This window comes from Salvelinus alpinus, chromosome 8, assembly GCF_045679555.1.
Source record: "Salvelinus alpinus chromosome 8, SLU_Salpinus.1, whole genome shotgun sequence".
Lineage (NCBI taxonomy): Eukaryota > Metazoa > Chordata > Actinopteri > Salmoniformes > Salmonidae > Salvelinus > Salvelinus alpinus.
This window is the reverse complement of record NC_092093.1, coordinates 12,862,003-12,882,130: the sequence shown is the minus strand read 5'-3', so window position 1 is coordinate 12,882,130 and position 20,128 is coordinate 12,862,003. Positions and strand designations below refer to the sequence as shown.

The following is a 20,128-nucleotide window of genomic DNA, read 5'->3' as shown; positions in this document are numbered from 1 at the left end:
TGGCAGTGTACCGTACCGTACAGTAGTTTGGCTGCAGAACATTGCGTGCTCTTGTCCTTTCTAAACCAGGTGTTGAGGTCCTATCGACTCATTCTACTTGTCAGGTTTAATCATCATCTTCCACAGAGCAGCTTTTTGGGTGTTATTGGGTGATTATGATGGAATGGCGCAGGACACTGCTATACAGGGGGGTGAAAAAAACCTTATTCAAGGTATCACTTCTGGGAAAAAAACGTTCTTCTCTTCTCTTATATAAAAACACAAAATGAGTTGAACGATTGCCTTTACTGTATGACTGTAGTGGTAAGACATTGAACAGACTCTATTGTAGATTCACAATGATCACCTGTAATACTTTTATTAATCTGTGAAGCTGTCATACTACTTTGTTTCATTTGGTGTTTCATTTGACATTTGGAAAAGAGAGGAGAGAAGAGAGGAGAGGAGAGAAGAGAGGAGAGGAGAGAAGAAAAGAGAGGAGAGAAGAAGAGAAGAAAAGAGGAGAGAAGAAGAGAAGAAAAGAGTGGAGAGAAGAGAAGAAGAGAGGAGAGACTAAGAGAGGAGAGAGGAGAGAAGAAGAGGAGAGGAGAGAAGAAGAGAAAAGAGGAGAGAAGAAGAGAAGAGAAAAGAGGAGAGAGGAAGAGAAGAAAAGAGGAGAGAAGAAGAGAAGAAAAGAGAGGAGAAGAGAAGAAAAGAGGAGAGAAGAAGAGAAGTAAAGAGGAGAAGAGGAGAAGAAGAGAGGAGAGGAGAGATGAAGAGGAGAGGAGAGAAGAAAATAGGAGAAGAGGAGAAGAAGAGAGGGGAGGAGAGATGAAAAGAAAAGAGGAGCGAAGAAGAGGAGAAAAAAAAGAGGAGAGAAGAGAGAGGCGAGAAGAGAAGAAGAGAGGAGAGAAGAGAAGAAGAGAGAGGAGAGGAGAGAAGTAGAGAGAGGAGAGAAGATAAGAAGAAGAGAGGAAAGAAGAGAGGAGAGGAGAGAAGAAAAGAGGATAGAAGAAGAGAGGAGAGAAGAAGAGAAGAGAGAAGAGAGGAGAGAAGAAGAGAAGAGGAGAGAAGAAGAGAGGAGAGGAGAGAAGAAGAAAAGAGGAGAGAAGGAGAGAAGAAGAGAGGAGAGAAGAGGAGAGGAGAGAAGAAGAGAGGATACATCTTAAAGTAGAATAAAGTTTAGGGTGTGTGGAGAGATCCCTCCATATTCAGGGAGCTAAGTGAGTTTACACAGTCGTAAATTATTATTATAATATATTTTTTAAACCCATTAGCGAATGTAAATAGTTATTTTCTGTCAATTAAGATATTAGTTATCCAATCTGTTTGGACAAATTTATGTAATCTATTTCTGCATATTTGACTAAAAGAGGAAACAGTCTGTCAATCACAACAGTTAACCACCCGCTGGGTTGGATTACATGGCCCTGAGCTCACATTTGAAGGGCACAGCACTGCGTATGCCTGCCAGACAAGTTAACAGACCGTTTTATCCAAAGGAACTTAAAGTACAGTGGGTGTATTCATTATTAGTATGGGTATGTGATCAATGTGGAATATTGAACCCACATCCTTGGAGTTGCTAGCACAACACTTTTACCAACTGAGCCACCAAAAATCCACAAAATGGCTGGCTTGACTTAACTGAGGGGCTGAGATGCCTTCTTCCTTTTCAACAATATGATCCAGCCTGACAGTTAAAGACAAGACTACTGAGGGGTGCAGTCAGGTGTCCTCTGTCAAACCCATTCATAGGCCTATAGGGAGGAGGTCAGAGACCTGGCAGTGTGGTGCCAGGACAACAACCTCTCCATCAATGTGAGCAAGACAATGGAGCTAATCGTGGACTACAGGAAAAGGCAGGCCAAACATCGACGGGGCTGTAGTGGAGCGGGTTGAGAGTTTCAAGTTCCTTGGTGTCCACACTACCAACGAACTATCATGGTCCAAACATAGCAAGACAGTCGTGAAGAGGGCACAACAAAAACTTTTCCCCCTCAGGAGACTGAAAAGATTTGTCATGGGTCCCCAGATCCTCAAAAGATTCTACAGCTGCACCATCAAGAGCATCCTGACCGGTTGCATCACCGCCTGGTATGGCAACTGCTCGGCAGAGGGTAGTGCGAACGGCCCAGTACATCACTGGGGCCAAGCGTCGTGGCATCCAGGACCAGACGGTTTCAGAGGAAAGCCCATAAAATTGTCAGAGACTCCAGTCACCCAATTTATAGACTGTTTTCTCTGCTACTGCACAGCAAGCGGTACCGGAGCGCCAAGTCTAGGACCAAAAGGCTCCTCAACAGCTTCTACCCCCAAGCCATTAGACTGCTGAACAATTTATACATATCGCCACCGGACAATTTACCTTGACACCCTCCCCCCCTTATACACTGCTGCTACTCGCTGTTTGTTACCTATGCATAGTCACTTCGCCCCCACCTACATGTACAGATTACCTCAACTAGCCTGTACCCCAGCACACTGACTCGGTACTGGTGCCCCCTGTATATAGCCTCGTTATTGTTATTCTTATTGTTACTTTTTATTATTACTTTTTATTTTAGCCTACTTGGTACATATTTTCTTCTACTTGAACTGCAATATTGGTTAAGGGCTTGTAAGTAAGCATTTCACGGTAAAGTCTACACATGTTGTATTCGGCGCATGTGGCAAATAAAGTTTGATTTGATATGCTATTCATGGATTTCTATACATCATAGGTAGATTCTCACAGAGTCAATACTAGCTACCTCACTAAGCCCAACCAACCTGAAGTAGTATAGGCCTATTAAAAAGTTCCCTTAGAGAGGAAAAAGACCACGTTAGGAGCTCACTCATTGAGAATTTAAAATAACTTTTAGGTCGTAATGAAGAAGAAAACTTGTCTAGACCAGGATGAGTTAAGGATGTAGTCGTTGTGCCAGCTGAATATACTCCTTACAGCCCTCTGATACATTCCATCAATGGGCAATTCCAAGGTAATGACCAGGACTGTGTGGCCCATTTGCACCAACTATTGGATGGTGTAACAACAGGTCTGGGAAGCAGGCGCAGCAGCCAGCCATTCACTGAGACATAACCTGTTCATATGGTGCCGAGAATCTATCAATCTCATTCCTTCCATGCATTTGTTACCACCGAGACCTGGCGATGGAGGGGCCTAACAGCATTCCTCGTATTCTGGTCTCTTCTCAGAACCTGCTGTGCGTGGAGAGTATAGGAGAGTTTAACACTCTGTCTATGAATAGGAATAGGAATTAGCGATGAATGTGTATACATGACATTTTAAAAAGATTACCTGAAGATCAATCTAAAGATGAACTATTATGTTTTGGACTTTTAATGATACTTTCTTTGGACGTTTTAATGGGAAGTTATTGTAATGTAATTGGCAAAAAATACTTAAACCCCTAGAGTTGATGTCCGTGCCGCCGTGGAAATCTGATTAGCATAATACAAAAATCCCCAGCTAAATCTGCCTATTTAAGCTAGAGATATCAGTTGTTTTGCATGGGCTGTGTCTCAATCTACTGCATTCCCCAATGCCGGCCTTCTGTATCTGCAATGGAAGGCGGCCGAACATGAGACATCCCGAAAATCGGTCTTCCCTCAAAAACGTCTGTAGCTTCTGAACGGTTTGGCCTAAAAACTAAAACTCACGAACATGATGCTGTTCTCCGTTGTGCTCTTACGAGTATCACGGGACTCGTCTGAAGTCGGTACCGCCGATCTGCTAACTTCTGTCTGTAGCGTCCAAAAAGTTTGGCTACACACCTATATGGAAAGGTGAGACTTTCTCAAACACATACTGTAAATTGGTTGTTTTGCTCTAGGACACCCACAGGCCTCACAAGACTTGTCTGAAGGTAGCCCGTTGCCAGTTAAAAAAATTTATGGAAGTATATATGGAAGTAGTTTAATGCCAAAAACAAGGGGTAAAATATGAGTAACAATTGTTTTAAATCATTTCCTGATCTTTCTTATATCTTTCAGATATAGGTCACTTTAAAACAACCTTCCTTTTTATGTATTTGTTGTGTTTTTCCATGTATGAATCTCCGCCTTAGACTCAAATAAGAAGAGTCTATGGTTAATGGTAATGGTCTTCTGATAGAAGGCAGCTTTTGGACAGAGGTTAAGGACCTGAATCCTAACTCTGTTACATATTAATGTACTCCTAAAAGCTCATCTACCCTATGTTCCACTTCCATTCATTTCTATACTCGTTCATACATCCACACCACATGACAAACAGCCAAACGTACTCTACCATTGAAAACTTTGGGAAGAACATTTTATTGCTGGGATTTGCCTGGAGTCAAAGGAGCAAAACACAGTTAAGTAATGGGTTGAAAAGCAGTAATAACAACACAAAATCAAACTGAATGTACTTGAGATTTGCTTAGAATACAAAATGAACAAGAAACAACTAAATTAATTAAGTAATAAAAACAAATGTCCCGCCAGCACAAATTGTCATAAATATGTTAAGACTTCAAATGAAACCTGCACAATAAGGGGAGGAACATACATGTAAAAGAATAAAACTGAAAGTAAGGAACATAGACATCACAGTAAAAAAAATCATCATCCTTTATCTTATTCTTAGTATGGTGCCAGCACTGGGTCTCAAAAATCTCTGTTTGATCTAAAAAAATAAAATAAACAATGAAAGTAATCCAGAATCAGGAGGCCCAAGTAGATTATCTGGGTGGTCATTCTTCTGTTTGACTGATATCTAATGTCTTCCAGCTGTAAAATATTCATGCGGTTTAGAAACACCATCCAGAACGACTAGATTTTCTAACCTAATAATATTTTACTTCTTTCGATTACAAAAAAAAATACAAGTACGCTATCTTCAGTCTTACCAAACATCAGGAACAAAAACGTTAGATCTTTGTCATTTAGTACACCGAGAAAGGAAATCAGTTCAAATTATGTCTGTACAATGCTATAAAAAAAACTCAAATGGAAACTAAAATGTTATGTACAATATTGACCTGCAAAATACGACGGCTATGATGTAATAAAATATGTAAACATATTTGTTTTGACACAGTTGACTGTGACAACAGATACAAATTCAAAACTTTTCACATTGGATAACTCTTTTTTAGTCACATTGTTTTCAATATTTGACCAAAAACCCCACAGACATAATGACTTTACTTCCACAAACAGAATGTAACAAATAACTGAACCAGTGGTCTATGGAAAACTCAATAAACTGACATAAAAGTGCTATCAGGGATGTAGTGTTCTGTAAAATATCTAATTAAAAAAACATTGCATTTTTACTTGTGCATCCTCTCCAACATGGTCGAATACCATCTAGATCGAGGACGTCATGCATAGCAGTCGAATCCCTTTTTGAGAGAGGGGGGAAAAAAGCGAAATAATAAATTGAAATGCATTGCCGTACTACTATTCGTTGAGCATAGCCTGGTCAGCCCTGACAATGTTTCATCCCTCAGAACACATAGGTGGGTTTAAAATAAGACACCTTAGCCACCACACACATACCTCATCCAACACTAGGTATAGAAATGTACCATTTGTATGTTAATTATGTTTTGTCTTTCAAACTTCAACGACTCATCTTCAGGTCCCTCACTTATACAGATGCCAGCACCACGTCACATCCATCTTATACAGATGCCAGCACCACGTCACATCCATCTCACATGCTCAGAATGGCCGGAATGATGCTTGTTTGTTTTGTCATTTTACAGGGTTACAATGGACAAGGTTGTTTACGCCAAGGATCACAAATCTCTCACAGTCACTTGGGAGCGATGTAACACCGAAATATCTTACACTGCCAAACCTCTGGCAACGTCTCCAGGCAGAGCTCAGTCATCTCGTCACAAGGTATCTTATAGTAGGGTGCCTATCAGCCTGTTTCTCTGTATGCTTACCATAGTAAGTGTGCTTTTAGGTCACAGTACATTGGAAAAATGTTCAACTTGGACTCATTCACTTAGAGTTCTTATGAGAGGATTTGTTTTCCGTTTTAAATTGCAGCTCCCAATATGGTACTGTCAAGTGTTTATTCAGATTTTCTCCAAACAGTTATTTTTTGTTGTTGTTGGGAATGGTTGATTTATAGTATTCCTTATGCATATTCTTTGTCCTTATACATAGTATTCTTTGTCCTTGTCTTTCGGTCTCTTGCCGCTGGATCCCTTGGCGCCACTGCCCCCGCTGGGTGCTTTGTCTTTCACCACGGTGCCGTTGGTCTGCGCTGAGTTGCTGATGTAATTCCGTGTCTCGTCTACCTGGTAGGAGCCTTCGTCCCTGTTCCTGTACTTGTACATGGCGTAGAGGAGGATGAGGATGCAAAGTGCCGCGGCCGAGACGATGCCAACCACCATGCCCGTTGTGCTGCTGGATTCTCGTATCACCTCAGACGCCCCCGGGGGCACCCGCCTCACGACTGGTGCGGTGGGTAACACGGCAGGCACCGTACGCAGCATGGGTGAAGTGATGAGGGGCCCACGAGGCTTGGTGCCATCCAGGTCGAAGGACACAGTGGGCAGAGGCAGCAGGACTATGTCCGGCTGCAGGGCTTTGATCACTTCGCGGTTGTCCATTTTCCCGGCGGGCAGTTTGGCTAGCGTGCCGTCTGATGGGAGGGACGCCTCTGCTACAGTGCCCCCGAGGTTGGGTAGAGGCGGGGTGGGTGTAGTCCTACCCGCCTCTGAGGCTTTACTAGGCCTCAAGTCCTTGGCCTCCCACTTGGGCGCGAGAGCTTTGTAGCCACCTTCGTAGGCCGACGTGGTCAAGATCTTATCTGTTACCAGGGAGAAGGTGGTGTAAAAATCTTCATCGTCAGTGGGGGGCAGGCTAGAGTCGAAAGCTTCGCCAGAGCCAAACCCCGAAATCACCATGCCATCATAATCACCATCAAGACCATCATCACAATCATCGCTGCCTCGGTCCGACAAGCAAGGTACCCCCGCCTCAGTGGCCATGGGCAGGGACTCTTTTGTGGTCTCGATAATGGTGAGGACGGGGCGGAGGGTTGGGGGGAGGGGGCGGAGGGTTGGGGGGAGGGGGCGGAGGGTTGGGGGGACGGGGCGGAGGGTTGGGGGGACGGGGCGGAGGGTTGGGGGGAGGGGGATGAAGGGGGAACGGGGGGAAACAGGAGGGATGTCTATGGGATCCTCTACAAGTACGGGGATGACTAACTCCCCTCCTGCAAAACAGAAAAAGAAAAGAGTTAGAAGAAGTGCAAGACGTTAGCTATTCAATCAAACACTGTAAAGTAATGATATAAAACATAAAAAGCAAAGCGGAACAATTAAAAAAAATAAAAATACAGAAAAAACTAAAATAAGTCAAAACGGAAAATACTTCACCAGTGCAAATTCAATGAAACTAGAACCAACCAAACAATACCATGAACTGAAAATAAACAATAGCCAATAAAAATGTATACATTGCATCAAAAGGCTGTAAGGGATGTTCAGGGGTGAGCCAAAATAACAAACAGGCATTTTACCACACCTAACTCCTATGCTTCATGTTCAATAACAAGTGTACTATTTTGTGAAAGTTTTCACGGACAGAGATACAGTAATTGGTGCTGGCTTTGTAGCTCTGGGACCTACACACCAGAGGGTTGTAACTATATTAATTTTGTCTGGTCTAGTGTTGCTAATGTCTGGCTGTCTTGATACATGTACAGTAGAAATAACTTCTACCTTAACTTTAATCACACCTTTCAAGCTTATACCCCAATAGGTGTATAATACATTGAGAGACTGACTTTTCTGCTTTCCTAATATAAAGCAATACATTATAAAAAATATAGTGACGATTTGCATACAATCCACAGCGTATTGTATTATTGTCCAATGGAAATAACAATAATGGAGATAGAGGTCAACCTTGTCGTGTGCTTCTAGGGTGCAAAGACCGGGCTCAACTTGTCAATATTTTCTGTAGCTATTGATAGGGTCTAATGAAATTAAACTGAGCTAAATTTTCTAATTTCTAATTTAATTATGGTGAGTTCACTAGGCTCCCCCACAGGCCTTAACCCCTTGCCTTTTGACTGCTCTTATACAGTTGCCACAATGGCACAAAGTCACCTGACAGTTCAACAACAACAGCTGAATGTACTTCTCACTTTTATCAGTATAAGTTACTATGTTTGTTCTTGACTAGTCTATCTATCTTTCTGTTCATTTTTCTTGTTCTTTATTATATTATTTTACTATTAGGGCGGTTTATAAAAACATACGAAAGTAACATTCAGATGTCGGTTGAATCTGCATAAACCTCTTGCCAAGGTGGCTAGCTTGTACACTGCAAAGGCTCACCACAAACAGGGCACTAAAAGAAGATGCAAATCTCTAATAAAAATAAAAAAGGAAATAAAGAAAAAAATAAGTAAGGCATTGCAAACACAGTTAAGACTGTCAAACTGAGAGTTAGCGCAAACATTGTCAACATTCACAAACTAAATGCACAGATAGATTTATCCAAACAGGGATTACTACATAGAAAGAGGTCAAATAAATTCTGCTTCAAAAATCATAAAGAGCCTACGAAAAAAATTGTATTCAAAAAGAAGAAAAGTATACCATCAGTTTTGTCAACTTACATCAACAAATTGCCCGCATGATTTTGGCAGGAAGAAAAAAGTGTACAAAAGAAAGTTGTGTAAGAATGTTTTTGGACAAGTTAGGTTAGTTTCTTTTTAACAATTTTGATTCATTTTAGTTATTTATCTTTTAGACAGGATGGTACAGGGAAGGAAAAACACACATCCACACATCATGACATGAAAAATAATCTTCACCATTCTGTTCAGGATTATTATATATTTTTTAAATAGTCATTTCTTTTCATAAAAAAAGAAAACTGTACATCTATAGATAAGTCTTGGCTGTGAGAGAAAAGCTCATTTTATGTAACTTCTCCATAAATATTTACAGTCTGATTATTAAACCTTTTTTTAATTTAATTTTTTTAACTTTTTTTGCTTAACTTAAACTTCGTTGTTCATTAGTTTTGAACGAATGGATGACTGTACATATCTTAACATCTACGTAAAAGGGGGTTTGGAGTGGGGGGGGGGGGGGAGGGAGTGTAAGAAGGGGGGAGGACCTAGGAACATACTAGGTAGGAAATGACATAGATGGGGGTGAATGTGTACGTCAGTTGCCATGTCCATGTAAAGGTGGTACGAAGCGGCCGGGCGGCATTAGAGCTTTTGGCTGTAAGGAAGGGATGGGGACATACAACCCATGAGCATATACATACCCATCTACAGAAGAGAACAGCACTTTCAACACTGACAGTTTTTTACAAACCCTAAGCTGCAACTTCTTTCTTTGCCATGTGGAATTAATCAATTAATTCATTATAGTCCAAATGCAATCCAAATGTGCTAATTGAATAACAGGAAAATATGTAGCAGTGTAAGAACATTTTTGAAACATGTTGAAACGAATAGTGGTGAGGACAGTTTTATTTTTGAGTTTTCTTCTAGTTTTTTTCTCAATGAAATTGTAAATTGTCAAATTGTATACTGGGTCATGTGTTTGGGGTGGCCAATCAGAGCAACCATAGTTAAATTAACCAATCAAAATCATTAGTAAAAAAGGAAGAAATGTCCTATTTAGGAATTCTTCACCATACCACTATCAGTAGTACTGCTAAGGAAATTATCAGATTATTAAAGAGGTCATTTTGAGCAATTTCAGTAATTAACATAGATATCCACGTATGTATATTTACATATATGTACAAATAGACAAAAAAATACAAATTGGCAAGCAAGAAATTAAAAGCATTAAAATTCTCACACTATCAAAGATGAACATCCAGAAAGCACACACTGAAGCAGACATAGAGAAGAGGGACAGTTCGTAGGGGAACTTGTCACCATCTTCATGTAGTAACTAATAATAATAACATTATTATTAGTTAATTCTTTATGAAATACATATCTGTTGTTAGTCATTTTAAAACACAGAACAGGGGTGCGATCTGGATGTAATTCAGAGAGAGGTAAGGTAAATATTAGACATCGGATATTTTAGTTGTTTTTACTATTAGGTTCATGGTTAATGCGTGCTTTAAGTAAGTTGCATTTAGGGAGAGTAATATACAATAACAATACAGTAAGCTGGGGTCAGAGGGTCAGGATGGGGTTAAAGGTGACTAGAGGTCATTGCATCAAGGCCTGTAGGGCATATTGCTTCAGGCAAAGAACAATTTATTATCGGACATCACCCATCGGAGATGGGCGTAGACTTCAAATTATAACATTCATCGAATTAATGTCTACTTTTAGTAAATGTATAGTTCAGTTTTATGTTAATGCATAACCAACAGCCTTGGCTTGACAGGTACACACAGTGTTCAGAGGAAGTTCCACAAGAGGGCTCAAGGAGTTGGGGCTTTCCATGCCCCATTGGGACGTGATAAGGAGTTGGGGCTTTCCATGCCCTATTGGGACGTGATAAGGAGTTGAGGCTATCCATGCCCCATTGGGACGTGATAAGGAGTTGAGGCTATCCATGCCCCATTGGGACGTGATAAGGAGTTGAGGCTATCCATGCCCCATTGGGACGTGATAAGGAGTTGGGGCTTTCCATGCCCTATTGGTACGTGATAAGGAGTTGAGGCTATCCATGCCCCATTGGGACGTGATAAGGAGTTGAGGCTATCCATGCCCCATTGGGACGTGATAAGGAGTTGAGGCTATCCATGCCCCATTGGGACGTGATAAGGAGTTGAGGCTATCCATGCCCCATTGTGACGTGATAAGGAGTTGAGGCTATCCATGCCCCATTGGGACGTGATAAGGAGTTGAGGCTATCCATGCCCCATTGGGACGTGATAAGGAGTTGGGGCTTTCCATGCCCTATTGGGACGTGATAAGGAGTTGAGGCTATCCATGCCCCATTGTGATGTGATAAGGACATTTATTTTAGATCTAAAGTACTGGTTCCTCTGCTTTGGCCTCTGGAATAGTCCTGTGAAACACGTGATTGGATTATATTGTCTGCTTAGGCTAATAACTATGAAAGAGCTGTAATATCTATGGGGCGGTATATATCTTGGTATAACCGACAACCCTGGATCACCCCCAAGCCTAGGTGTGTAGTCTAGAGACAATGTAGTCTGCTCTACACTCAAATTCAGGGTCCCTGTTCCTATTGTGTGGCTATGGTAATGTTTTCATCAGACATCGGCTACCTGCCCTGTTGGATAAACAGTAACGTCGCTCACTAAGTGATTTCAGAGAGGAGGAGGATATGTTTCTCTCTGTCTGCCCTGTATCGTCTTGGCCTTGTTTACATCTATCCACTCACCCCTTCATTCCTGAACGCCTAAAAGCTTTTGGCAATTGTTAGCTTTCCAGCTAGATCAACAAAACCTTTGCATACCATCCGATCCAAAGGGAGCTGCCTGGTTGTGAGAGGTGTGTGTGTGTGTGTGTGTGTGTGTGTGTGTGTGTGTGTGTGTGTGTGTGTGTGTGTGTGTGTGTGTGTGTGTGTGTGTGTGTGTGTGTGTGTGTGTGTGTGTGTGTGTGTGTGTGTGTGTGTGTGTGTGTGTGTGTGTAAAGAAAAGAAAAAGCCTGCCAGAGGACCTTGACATTTTAGTAAACACTTTGATCTTCTAACGTTGGCTCTAGTACCAGCGTTGCACATTTCAGTGGTTCACCTCAGTGCAAACACTGCACATTCTAATGGGTTTGCTTAAAGAGACGCTGTTTGTTTTGATTTCTCTGTTAATGTTAAGATGGACTGGCTTTGTGGACTAATGTCAAGATGGACTAGCTTTGTGGACTAATGTCAAGATGGACTGGCTTTGTGGACTAATGTCAAGATGGACTGGCTTTGTGGACTAATGTCAAGACGGAGGGCTTTGTGGACTAATGTCAAGATGGACTGGCTTTGTGGACTAATGTCAAGATGGACTGGCTTTGTGGACTAATGTCAAGATGGACTGGCTTTGTGGACTAATGTCAAGATGGAGGGCTTTGTGGACTAATGTCAAGATAGACTGGCTTTGTGGACTAATGTTAAGATGGACTGGCTTTGTGGACTAATGTCAAGATGGAGGGCTTTGTGGACTAATGTCAAGATGGACTGGCTTTGTGGACTAATGTCAAGATGGACTGGCTTTGTGGACTAATGTCAAGATGGACTGGCTTTGTGGACAAATGTCAAGATGGAGGGCTTTGTGGACTAATGTCAAGATGGATTGGCTTTGTGGACTAATGTCAAGATGGACTGGCTTTATGGACTAATGTCAAGATGGAGGGCTTTGTGGACTAATGTCAAGATGGACTGGCTTTGTGGACTAATGTCAAGATGGAGAGCTTTGTGGACTAATGTCAAGATGGATTGGCTTTGTGGACTAATGTCAAGATGGACTGGCTTTGTGGACTAATGTCAAGATGGACTGGCTTTATGGACTAATGTCAAGACGGAGGGCTTTGTGGACTAATGTCAAGATGGATTGGCTTTGTGGACTAATGTCAAGATGGACTGGCTTTGTGGACTAATGTTAAGATGGACTGGCTTTGTGGACTAATGTCAAGATGGACTGGCTTTGTGGACTAATGTCAAGATGAAGGGCTTTGTGGACTAATGTCAAGATGGACTGGCTTTGTGGACTAATGTCAAGATGGATTGGCTTTGTGGACTAATGTCAAGATGGAGGGCTTTATGGACTAATGTCAAGATGGATTGGCTTTGTGGACTAATGTCAAGATGGACTGGCTTTGTGGACTAATGTCAAGATGGACTGGCTTTGTGGACTAATGTCAAGATGGACTGGCTTTGTGGACTAATGTCAAGATGAAGGGCTTTGTGGACTAATGTCAAGATGGACTGGCTTTGTGGACTAATGTCAAGATGGATTGGCTTTGTGGACTAATGTCAAGATGGACTGGCTTTGTGGACTAATCTTAAGATGGAGGGCTTTGTGGACTAATGTCAAGATGGATTGGCTTTGTGGACTAATGTCAAGATGGAGGGCTTTGTGGACTAATGTCAAGATGGATTGGCTTTGTGGACTAATGTCAAGATGGAGAGCTTTGTGGACTAATGTCAAGATGGACTGGCTTTGTGGACTAATGTCAAGATGGATTGGCTTTGTGGACTAATGTCAAGATGGAGGGCTTTGTGGACTAATGTCAAGATGGACTGGCTTTGTGGACTAATGTTAAGATTGACTGGCTTTGTGGACTAATGTCAAGATGGAGGGCTTTGTGGAGTAATGTCAAGATGGACTGGCTTTGTGGACTAATGTCAAGATGAAGTGGCTTTATGGACTAATGTCAAGATGGATTGGCTTTGTGGACTAATGTCAGAATGGAGGGCTTTGTGGACTAATGTCAAGATGGACTGGCTTTGTGGACTAATGTTAAGATGGACTGGCTTTGTGGACTAATGTCAAGATGGATTGGCTTTGTGGACTAATGTCAAGATGGAGGGCTTTGTGGACTAATGTCAAGATGGACTGGCTTTGTGGACTAATGTCAAGATGGATTGGCTTTGTGGACTAATGTCAAGATGGAGGGCTTTGTGGACTAATGTCAAGATGGACTGGCTTTGTGGACTAATGTTAAGATTGACTGGCTTTGTGGACTAATGTCAAGATGGAGGGCTTTGTGGAGTAATGTAAAGATGAAGTGGGTTTGTGGACTTATGTAAAGATGAAGTGGGTTTGTGGACTAATGTCAAGATTGGGTCTTTGTGGACTTTGTGTTAAGCATCACTTCCTTTAGTACAGTAAACCTGAAGGTACACAACTCCCTGACCTGTCAGTTCCTTTCTCTCTCAGACTCCCCCCCCCAGACTAAATAGAGAAGCGGTGTTATGTACTAACGTCTTCTGTGATGACATAGTCCTTTAAACAAAGTGGTCCTGGTTCAGACAGACGCAGAGTAATGTAGGATGCGTCAGACTAGACGAGACAAAAGCAGCTTAAACAAAACAGTCCTCACCACCCACCTCAGCATCCGGAGGTAGGCAGATGCAGTGTGGATGATGATGAAAATCTCAGAGCAGCATTTTCTGTCTTACTCCCTTTCCCCCTCTCTCTTCTTTTCTTCTCTTCCTGTCCCCCTCTCTCTTCTCTTCCTGTCCCCCTCTCTCTTCTCTTCCTGTCCCCCTCTCTCTTCTCTTCTTCCTGTCTCTTTCTCTCTTTATTTTCTGACTAATCTCCGTGTCCATCCAGCGTTTGCTGAGACCTCGGAATAGAGATGAGTCCCATCAGGAAGGCAGCGCGACGGGTTTTAGCGGCTGTGACAGCACAGAGAGACAGATGGCAGACAGGCAGGCAGCACACAGGCACTCACCCAGACGCGGCCACAGTGACTGACTCAGTGGGATTTTACAGGGCTGGCTAAAGATTGTGTGTGAGTAGTCGTTTTCAGACCTTAAATCCCGTTGTGCCTGAGGCCTACTACAGCAGATTCATTCAACTCTGGCTCGGCAGGGAGAGAGATGATTACCAGAGAGAGAGAGAGTGAGAGAGCGAGACCAACAACACAACACTTTCTAACAGAGTATTTCAAGGGACATACTGCACCTGGGCTTATTATAATATACAGGTGCATCGTGGGAAAGTTTGAGCTTTCTACCAAGCAAAGCAAACTGATCCTATCATCTATGGGGCACAAACTAGACATGCACAAGTTTCTGTCTTTTCACCTTGAGGTGAATCTCAGTAGCATACATCTAAGGGAAGCGGCGTTATTTACTAACATCTTCTGTTATGACGTCGTCCTTTAAACAAAGTGGTCTATGTTGAGACAGAAGCAGAGTGATGCAGGATGCGTCAGAACATAACAGTTCTCAGCATCCGGAGGTAGGCAGATGCAGTGTGGATGATGATGAAAATCTCAGAGCAGCAGTTTCTGTCTTACCACCTTTCTTCTTATTTTCTTCTCTATCTGTCCCCCTCTCTCTTCTCTTCTTCTGTATCTGTCCACCTCTCTCTTCTCTTCTTCTCTATCTGTCCCCCTCTCTCTTCTCTATCTGTCCACCTCTCTCTTCTCTTCTTCTCTTTCTTTCTTTCACTCTCTATTTATTTTCTCTTTCTTTTCTGAAGATTTCCCTTCACTGGAACTAAGGGGCCTGAACCATGGAAAGAAGCCCCACAACATTATTCCTCATCCACCAAACTTTACAGTTGGCACTATGCATTGGGGCAGGTAGCGTTCTCCTGGCATCTGCCAAAATCAGGTTAGTTCGTCGGACTGCCAGATGGTGAAGCGTGATTCATCACTCCAGAGAACGCGTTTCCACTGCTCCAGAGACCAATGGCGGCGAGCTTTACACCACTCCAGTAGGCGCTTGGCATTGTGCATGGTGATCTTAGGCTTGTGTGCAGCTAATCGGCCATGGAAACCCATTTCATGAAGCTCCCGACGAACAGTTATTGTGTTGACGTTGCCTCCAGAAACAGTTTGGAACTTGGTAGTGAGTAATGCAACCAAGGACAGACGATTTTTACACGCTACGTTTCAGCACTCGGCGGTCCCATTCTGTGAGCTTGTGTGGCCTACCACTTCACGGCTGAGGCGTTGCTGCTCCTAGACGATTCCACTTCACAAAACGGCACTTCCAGTTGACAGTAGCAGCTCTAGCAGGGCAGAAATTTGATGAAATGACTTGTTAGAAAGGCGGCATCCTATGACGGTGCCACGTTGAATGTCACTGAGCTCTTCAGTAAGGCCACTCTACTGCCAATATTTGTCTATGGAGATTGCATGGCTGTGTGCTCAATTATATACACCTGTCAGCAACGGATGTGATTGAAACAGCCGAGTACACACATTAAGGGGTGTACAAATACTTCGGAAAGTATTCAGACTCCTTGACTTTTTCCACATTTTGTTAGCTTAACTTCTCTAGGGTAGGGGGCAGCATTCGGAATTTTGGATGAAAAGCATGCCCAAATTAAACTGCCTGCTTCTCGGGCCCAGACGATACGATATGCATATAACTGGTAGATTTGGATAGAAAACACTCTAAAGTTTCCAAAAACTGTTAAAATAGTGTCTGTGAGTATGACAGAACTGATTTGGCAGGCAAAAACCTGACAAAAATCCATTCGGGAAGTCGTTTTTTGGGGGGTTTTGTAGTTTTCTATTCAATGCCATTACAGTATCCATTGGCTTAGGACTCAAATTGCAGTTCCTATGCCTTCCACTAGATGTCAACAGTCTTTAGAAATTGTTTCAGGCTTGTATTCTGAAAATTAGGAAGTAAGAGCAGTCTGAATGAGTGGACCCTAAAGTGTCACAGAGCTTTTTCATGCGCACGACCGAGAGATAGCCTTTCTTGTTTACCTTTTATATTGACGACGTTATTGTCCGGTTTAAATATTATCAATTATTTAGGCTAAAAACAACCTGAGGATTGAATATAAACATCATTTGAAATGTTTCTATGACATTTACGGTTACAATTAGGATTTTTTGTCTGCCTGTTTTGACTTCGTTTGAGCCTGTGGATTACTGAAGAAAACGCGCGAACAAAACTGAGGTTTTTGGATATAAAGAGACTTTATCGAACAAAAGGAACATTTATTGAGTAAATGAATGTCTGCTGAGTGCAACTATATGAAGATCATCAAAGGTAAGGGATTCATTTTATCTCTATTTCTGACTTGTGTAACTCTTCTACTTGGCAGGTTACGGTTTGTAATGATTTGTCTGCTGGGCAATGTTCTCAAATAATCGTAAGGTATGCTTTCGCCGTAAAGCATTTTAAAAAATCCGACACCGTGGTTGGATTCACAAGAAGTTAATCTTTAAACCTATGTAAAATATGTTTTGTTTTCTGAATTTTTATAATGAGTATTTCTGTATTTGAATTTGGCGCCCAGCAGTTTCACTGGCTGTTGAAGAGGTGGGACGCTAACATCTCACGTACCCAAGAGAGGTTAAAGCCTTATTCTAAAATTGATTAAATTGTGTTTTTTACACACAATACCCCATAATGACAAAGAAACAGGTTTTTATTGTTTGCAAATGTATTACAAATAAAAAACGGAAATATTACATTTACATAAGTATTCTGACCTTTTACTCAGCACTTTGTTGAAGCGCCTTTGGCAGCGATTACAGCATAGAGTCTTCTTGGCTATGACGCTACAAGCTTGGCACACCTGTATTTGAGGAGTGTCTTCCATTCTTCTCTGCAGATTCTCTCAAGCTCTGTCAGGTTGGATGGGGAGTTTTGCTGCACAGCTATTTTCAGGTCTTGGCCACTCAAGGACATTCAGAGACTTGTCCTGAAGCTACTCCTGCGTTGTCTTGGCTGTGTGCTTAGGTTCGTTGTCCTGTTGGAAGGTGAACCTTCGCCCCAGTCTGAGGTTCCGAGCGCTCTGGAGCAGGTTTTCATCAAGGATCTCTCTGTACTTTGCTCCTTTCATCTTTGCCTCGATCCTGACTAGTCTCCCAGTCCATGCTGCTGAAAAACATCCCCACAGCATGATGCTGCCACTACCATGGTGCCAGGTTTCCTCCAGACATGACGCTTGGCATTCAGGCCAAAGAGTTGAATCTTGATTTCATCAGACCAGAGAATCTTGTTTCTCATGGTCTGAGCGTCTTTAGGTGCCTTTTGGCAAACTCCAGGCGGGCTGTCATGTGCCTTTTACTGAGGTGTGGCTTCCGTCTGGCCACTCTATCATAAAGACCTGATTGGTGGAGTGCTGCAAAGATGGTTGTCCTTCTGAAAGTTTATCCCATCTCCACAGAGGAACTCTGGAGCTCTGTCAGAGTGACCATCGGGTTATTGGGCACCTCCCTGACCATGGCCCTTCTCCCCCGATTGCTCAGTTGGTCATACAGCCAGCTCTAGGAAGAGTCTTGGTGGTTCCAAACTTGTTCCATTTAATAATGATGGAGGCCAATGTGTTCTTGGGGACCTTTAATGCTGCAGAAATGTTTAGGTACCCTTCTCCAGATCTGTTCCCTCGACACAATCCTCTCAGAGCTCTACGGACAATTCCTTCGACCTCATGGCTTGGTTTTTGCTTTGACATTTTCGCTTTGTCGTTATGGGATATTGTGTGTAGATTGCTGAGGATTTTTTTAAAATGTAAAACATTTTTGAATGAGCCTGTAACTTAACAAAATGTGGAAAAAGTCAAGGGGTCTGATTACTTTCCGAAGGCACTGTATAGTATATCTGGGATGTTTTTCTGTCAGGTGTCCTGTCCCTTTACAGGAGACTGTGGCAGATAGGTCTTAATTCGTCATCATGAGGCTGGCTGGGTGCACTCCTGCATTTTAAATTGGCATCCTCCAGCCAGCCACGGCGTCCTAACGCAGCCCGGCGAGTCCCGTGTGCCGGTCAATTTGTCGACTGGCCATTAAGCTCTCCCTCCCGCTCCATTGACATGTGCCAGCTGAATAACCTTTAAACTGATCTAGGGCCTGCATTGACGTGACAGCCGGCCCGATGGGACCTAACAACGCCAGAGCCAGCCAACTAAGGCCCGACGCAACACAGCTAGTTGAGAGAGGGAGTCATTGATCTACCCCTCTCATAGTTCACTCTCTCCACTGGTTTCATCACCCCTGTTTTCCCTCCCGCCTCGTGTTAAAGAGACATGCAGAATTAGGTTAGGTCTCCATTAGATTACCGGGCCTATTAGGTTAGGTCTCCATTAGATTACCGGGCCTATTAGGTTAGGTCTCCATTAGATTACCGGGCCTATTAGGTTAGGTCTCCATTAGATTACCGGGCCTATTAGGTTAGGTCTCCATTAGATTACCGGGCCTATTAGGTTAGGTCTCCATTAGATTACCGGGCCTATTAGGTTTGGTCTCCATTAGATTACCGGGCCTATTCATCAGTCGTTAATCTAAATGCTCATGTAGTTACATTTCATGAGGTTTTATTGCATGTGATTTGTCTTGTGCTGCTAGATGTCCTTGTTTTATGGGGGCGTTGTTAGACTGACACTGTTGTGAAGTAAACTATCTACCTGTCGCTCTGCTCTTTTTCTTCTTTGAAAAATAACGTACAATGTTGCTAATATTGCACTGGATAAGACTGTCAGCTAAGTGACTAAAATGTAAATGCAAAATGCAATGAATCGCTAAGACGAGCCAAGGCAGAATTAGTTCCCTAACCAAAGTGACTGATTACCTGCAGAATAATGATGAGGTTTCACAAGACACTTGAACAGCATGTGGATGTCGTGGTTGATCAATCAATTGGTCAAGTAGTCAAGTGACTTACATCTGACAGAGTTGGTTGATAAGGAAGTTAGTTAGGGGAAATGTGCTTAATTATGTTATCATCTACTTATTGAATTGGTACATTGCACAACTGTGGTTCTTGAAATGGAGTCAGCCGCAGGTGTAGAATATTCTTGGCGATGTTCCTTATTTGCCTTCTTGTGGAACTCTCTCAGGATCAGAGGGTAGGTTCAGGTTTAGACAGTTTTCAAACATAGACAAAACAATCACAGACAAACAGTAAGAACAGACACAACAGGTTGGCAGACGTACACAGACAGACAGACACAAAAACACTACAGACACGGTAACCAACACGACAAGAAGCAGGAGGGGGAGCAGTGGCGGTGTACCCATCACTGCTGCCCCAGGCAGGGCGAGGCAAGGTTAGCCTGAGAGCAGAGTTGTAGGTGGAGGTAGAAGCACACAAAATGGCCGCCAATCAAATCCCAGCATGCATTAGCAAGAAGGAGGAGGAGTCACCGAGGTAGTTAGTCTTCTAGTCTACTGTATAGACATGCAACAAATGCCTTCTACTGGCAGCAACATATATAGAATAGAAAAACAGATATACTTTGCGGCAATAAAATCATTTTTATGCCATCTGCATTCAAAACCGACATGTTTATGCAGAAAGGCTGAGAGAAAGAAGGCGGGGTTGGGGTTGGGTTGGGGTGGGGGTTGGGTGGGGGGAGGGCGGGCGGGCGGGCGGGCGGGGAGTCATTCTTTCAGACACAACTTTCTTGAGACAGAATGGGGTTGCCTGCACAAGGCCCAAAAAAAGTACAATGGCAAGAAAATATTTTGTTGCCTTTCATTTCCTGTGTTGTAAATGGAAAATAGGGTATGTTTCAGAATCAGCCTTTAATAATGGCACAGAAAACATCAACAAGAAGATGAGTAGGA

At 42.7% G+C, this 20,128-nt stretch overlaps 1 protein-coding gene across 6 annotated transcripts in view; it reads right to left on the bottom strand.

Moving 5' to 3' along the window:
* Positions 1-4,259: 4,259 nt before the first annotated feature.
* The window catches only part of LOC139582567 (neurexin-3b-like), a 626,716-nt gene continuing 610,847 nt past the window's right edge, over positions 4,260-20,128 (bottom strand). For 3 of the 6 annotated variants that reach the window (XM_071412688.1, XM_071412689.1, XM_071412687.1), the window contains one exon: positions 4,260-7,183. In XM_071412688.1, coding sequence (XP_071268789.1) covers positions 6,120-7,183 — 1,064 coding nt within the window. In that variant the 3' untranslated portion in view covers positions 4,260-6,119. Of the gene's footprint in view, positions 7,184-8,596; positions 9,213-20,128 lie in introns of all 6 variants that reach the window. The other 3 variants (XR_011676380.1, XR_011676381.1, XM_071412690.1) reach the window with 2 other exon arrangements.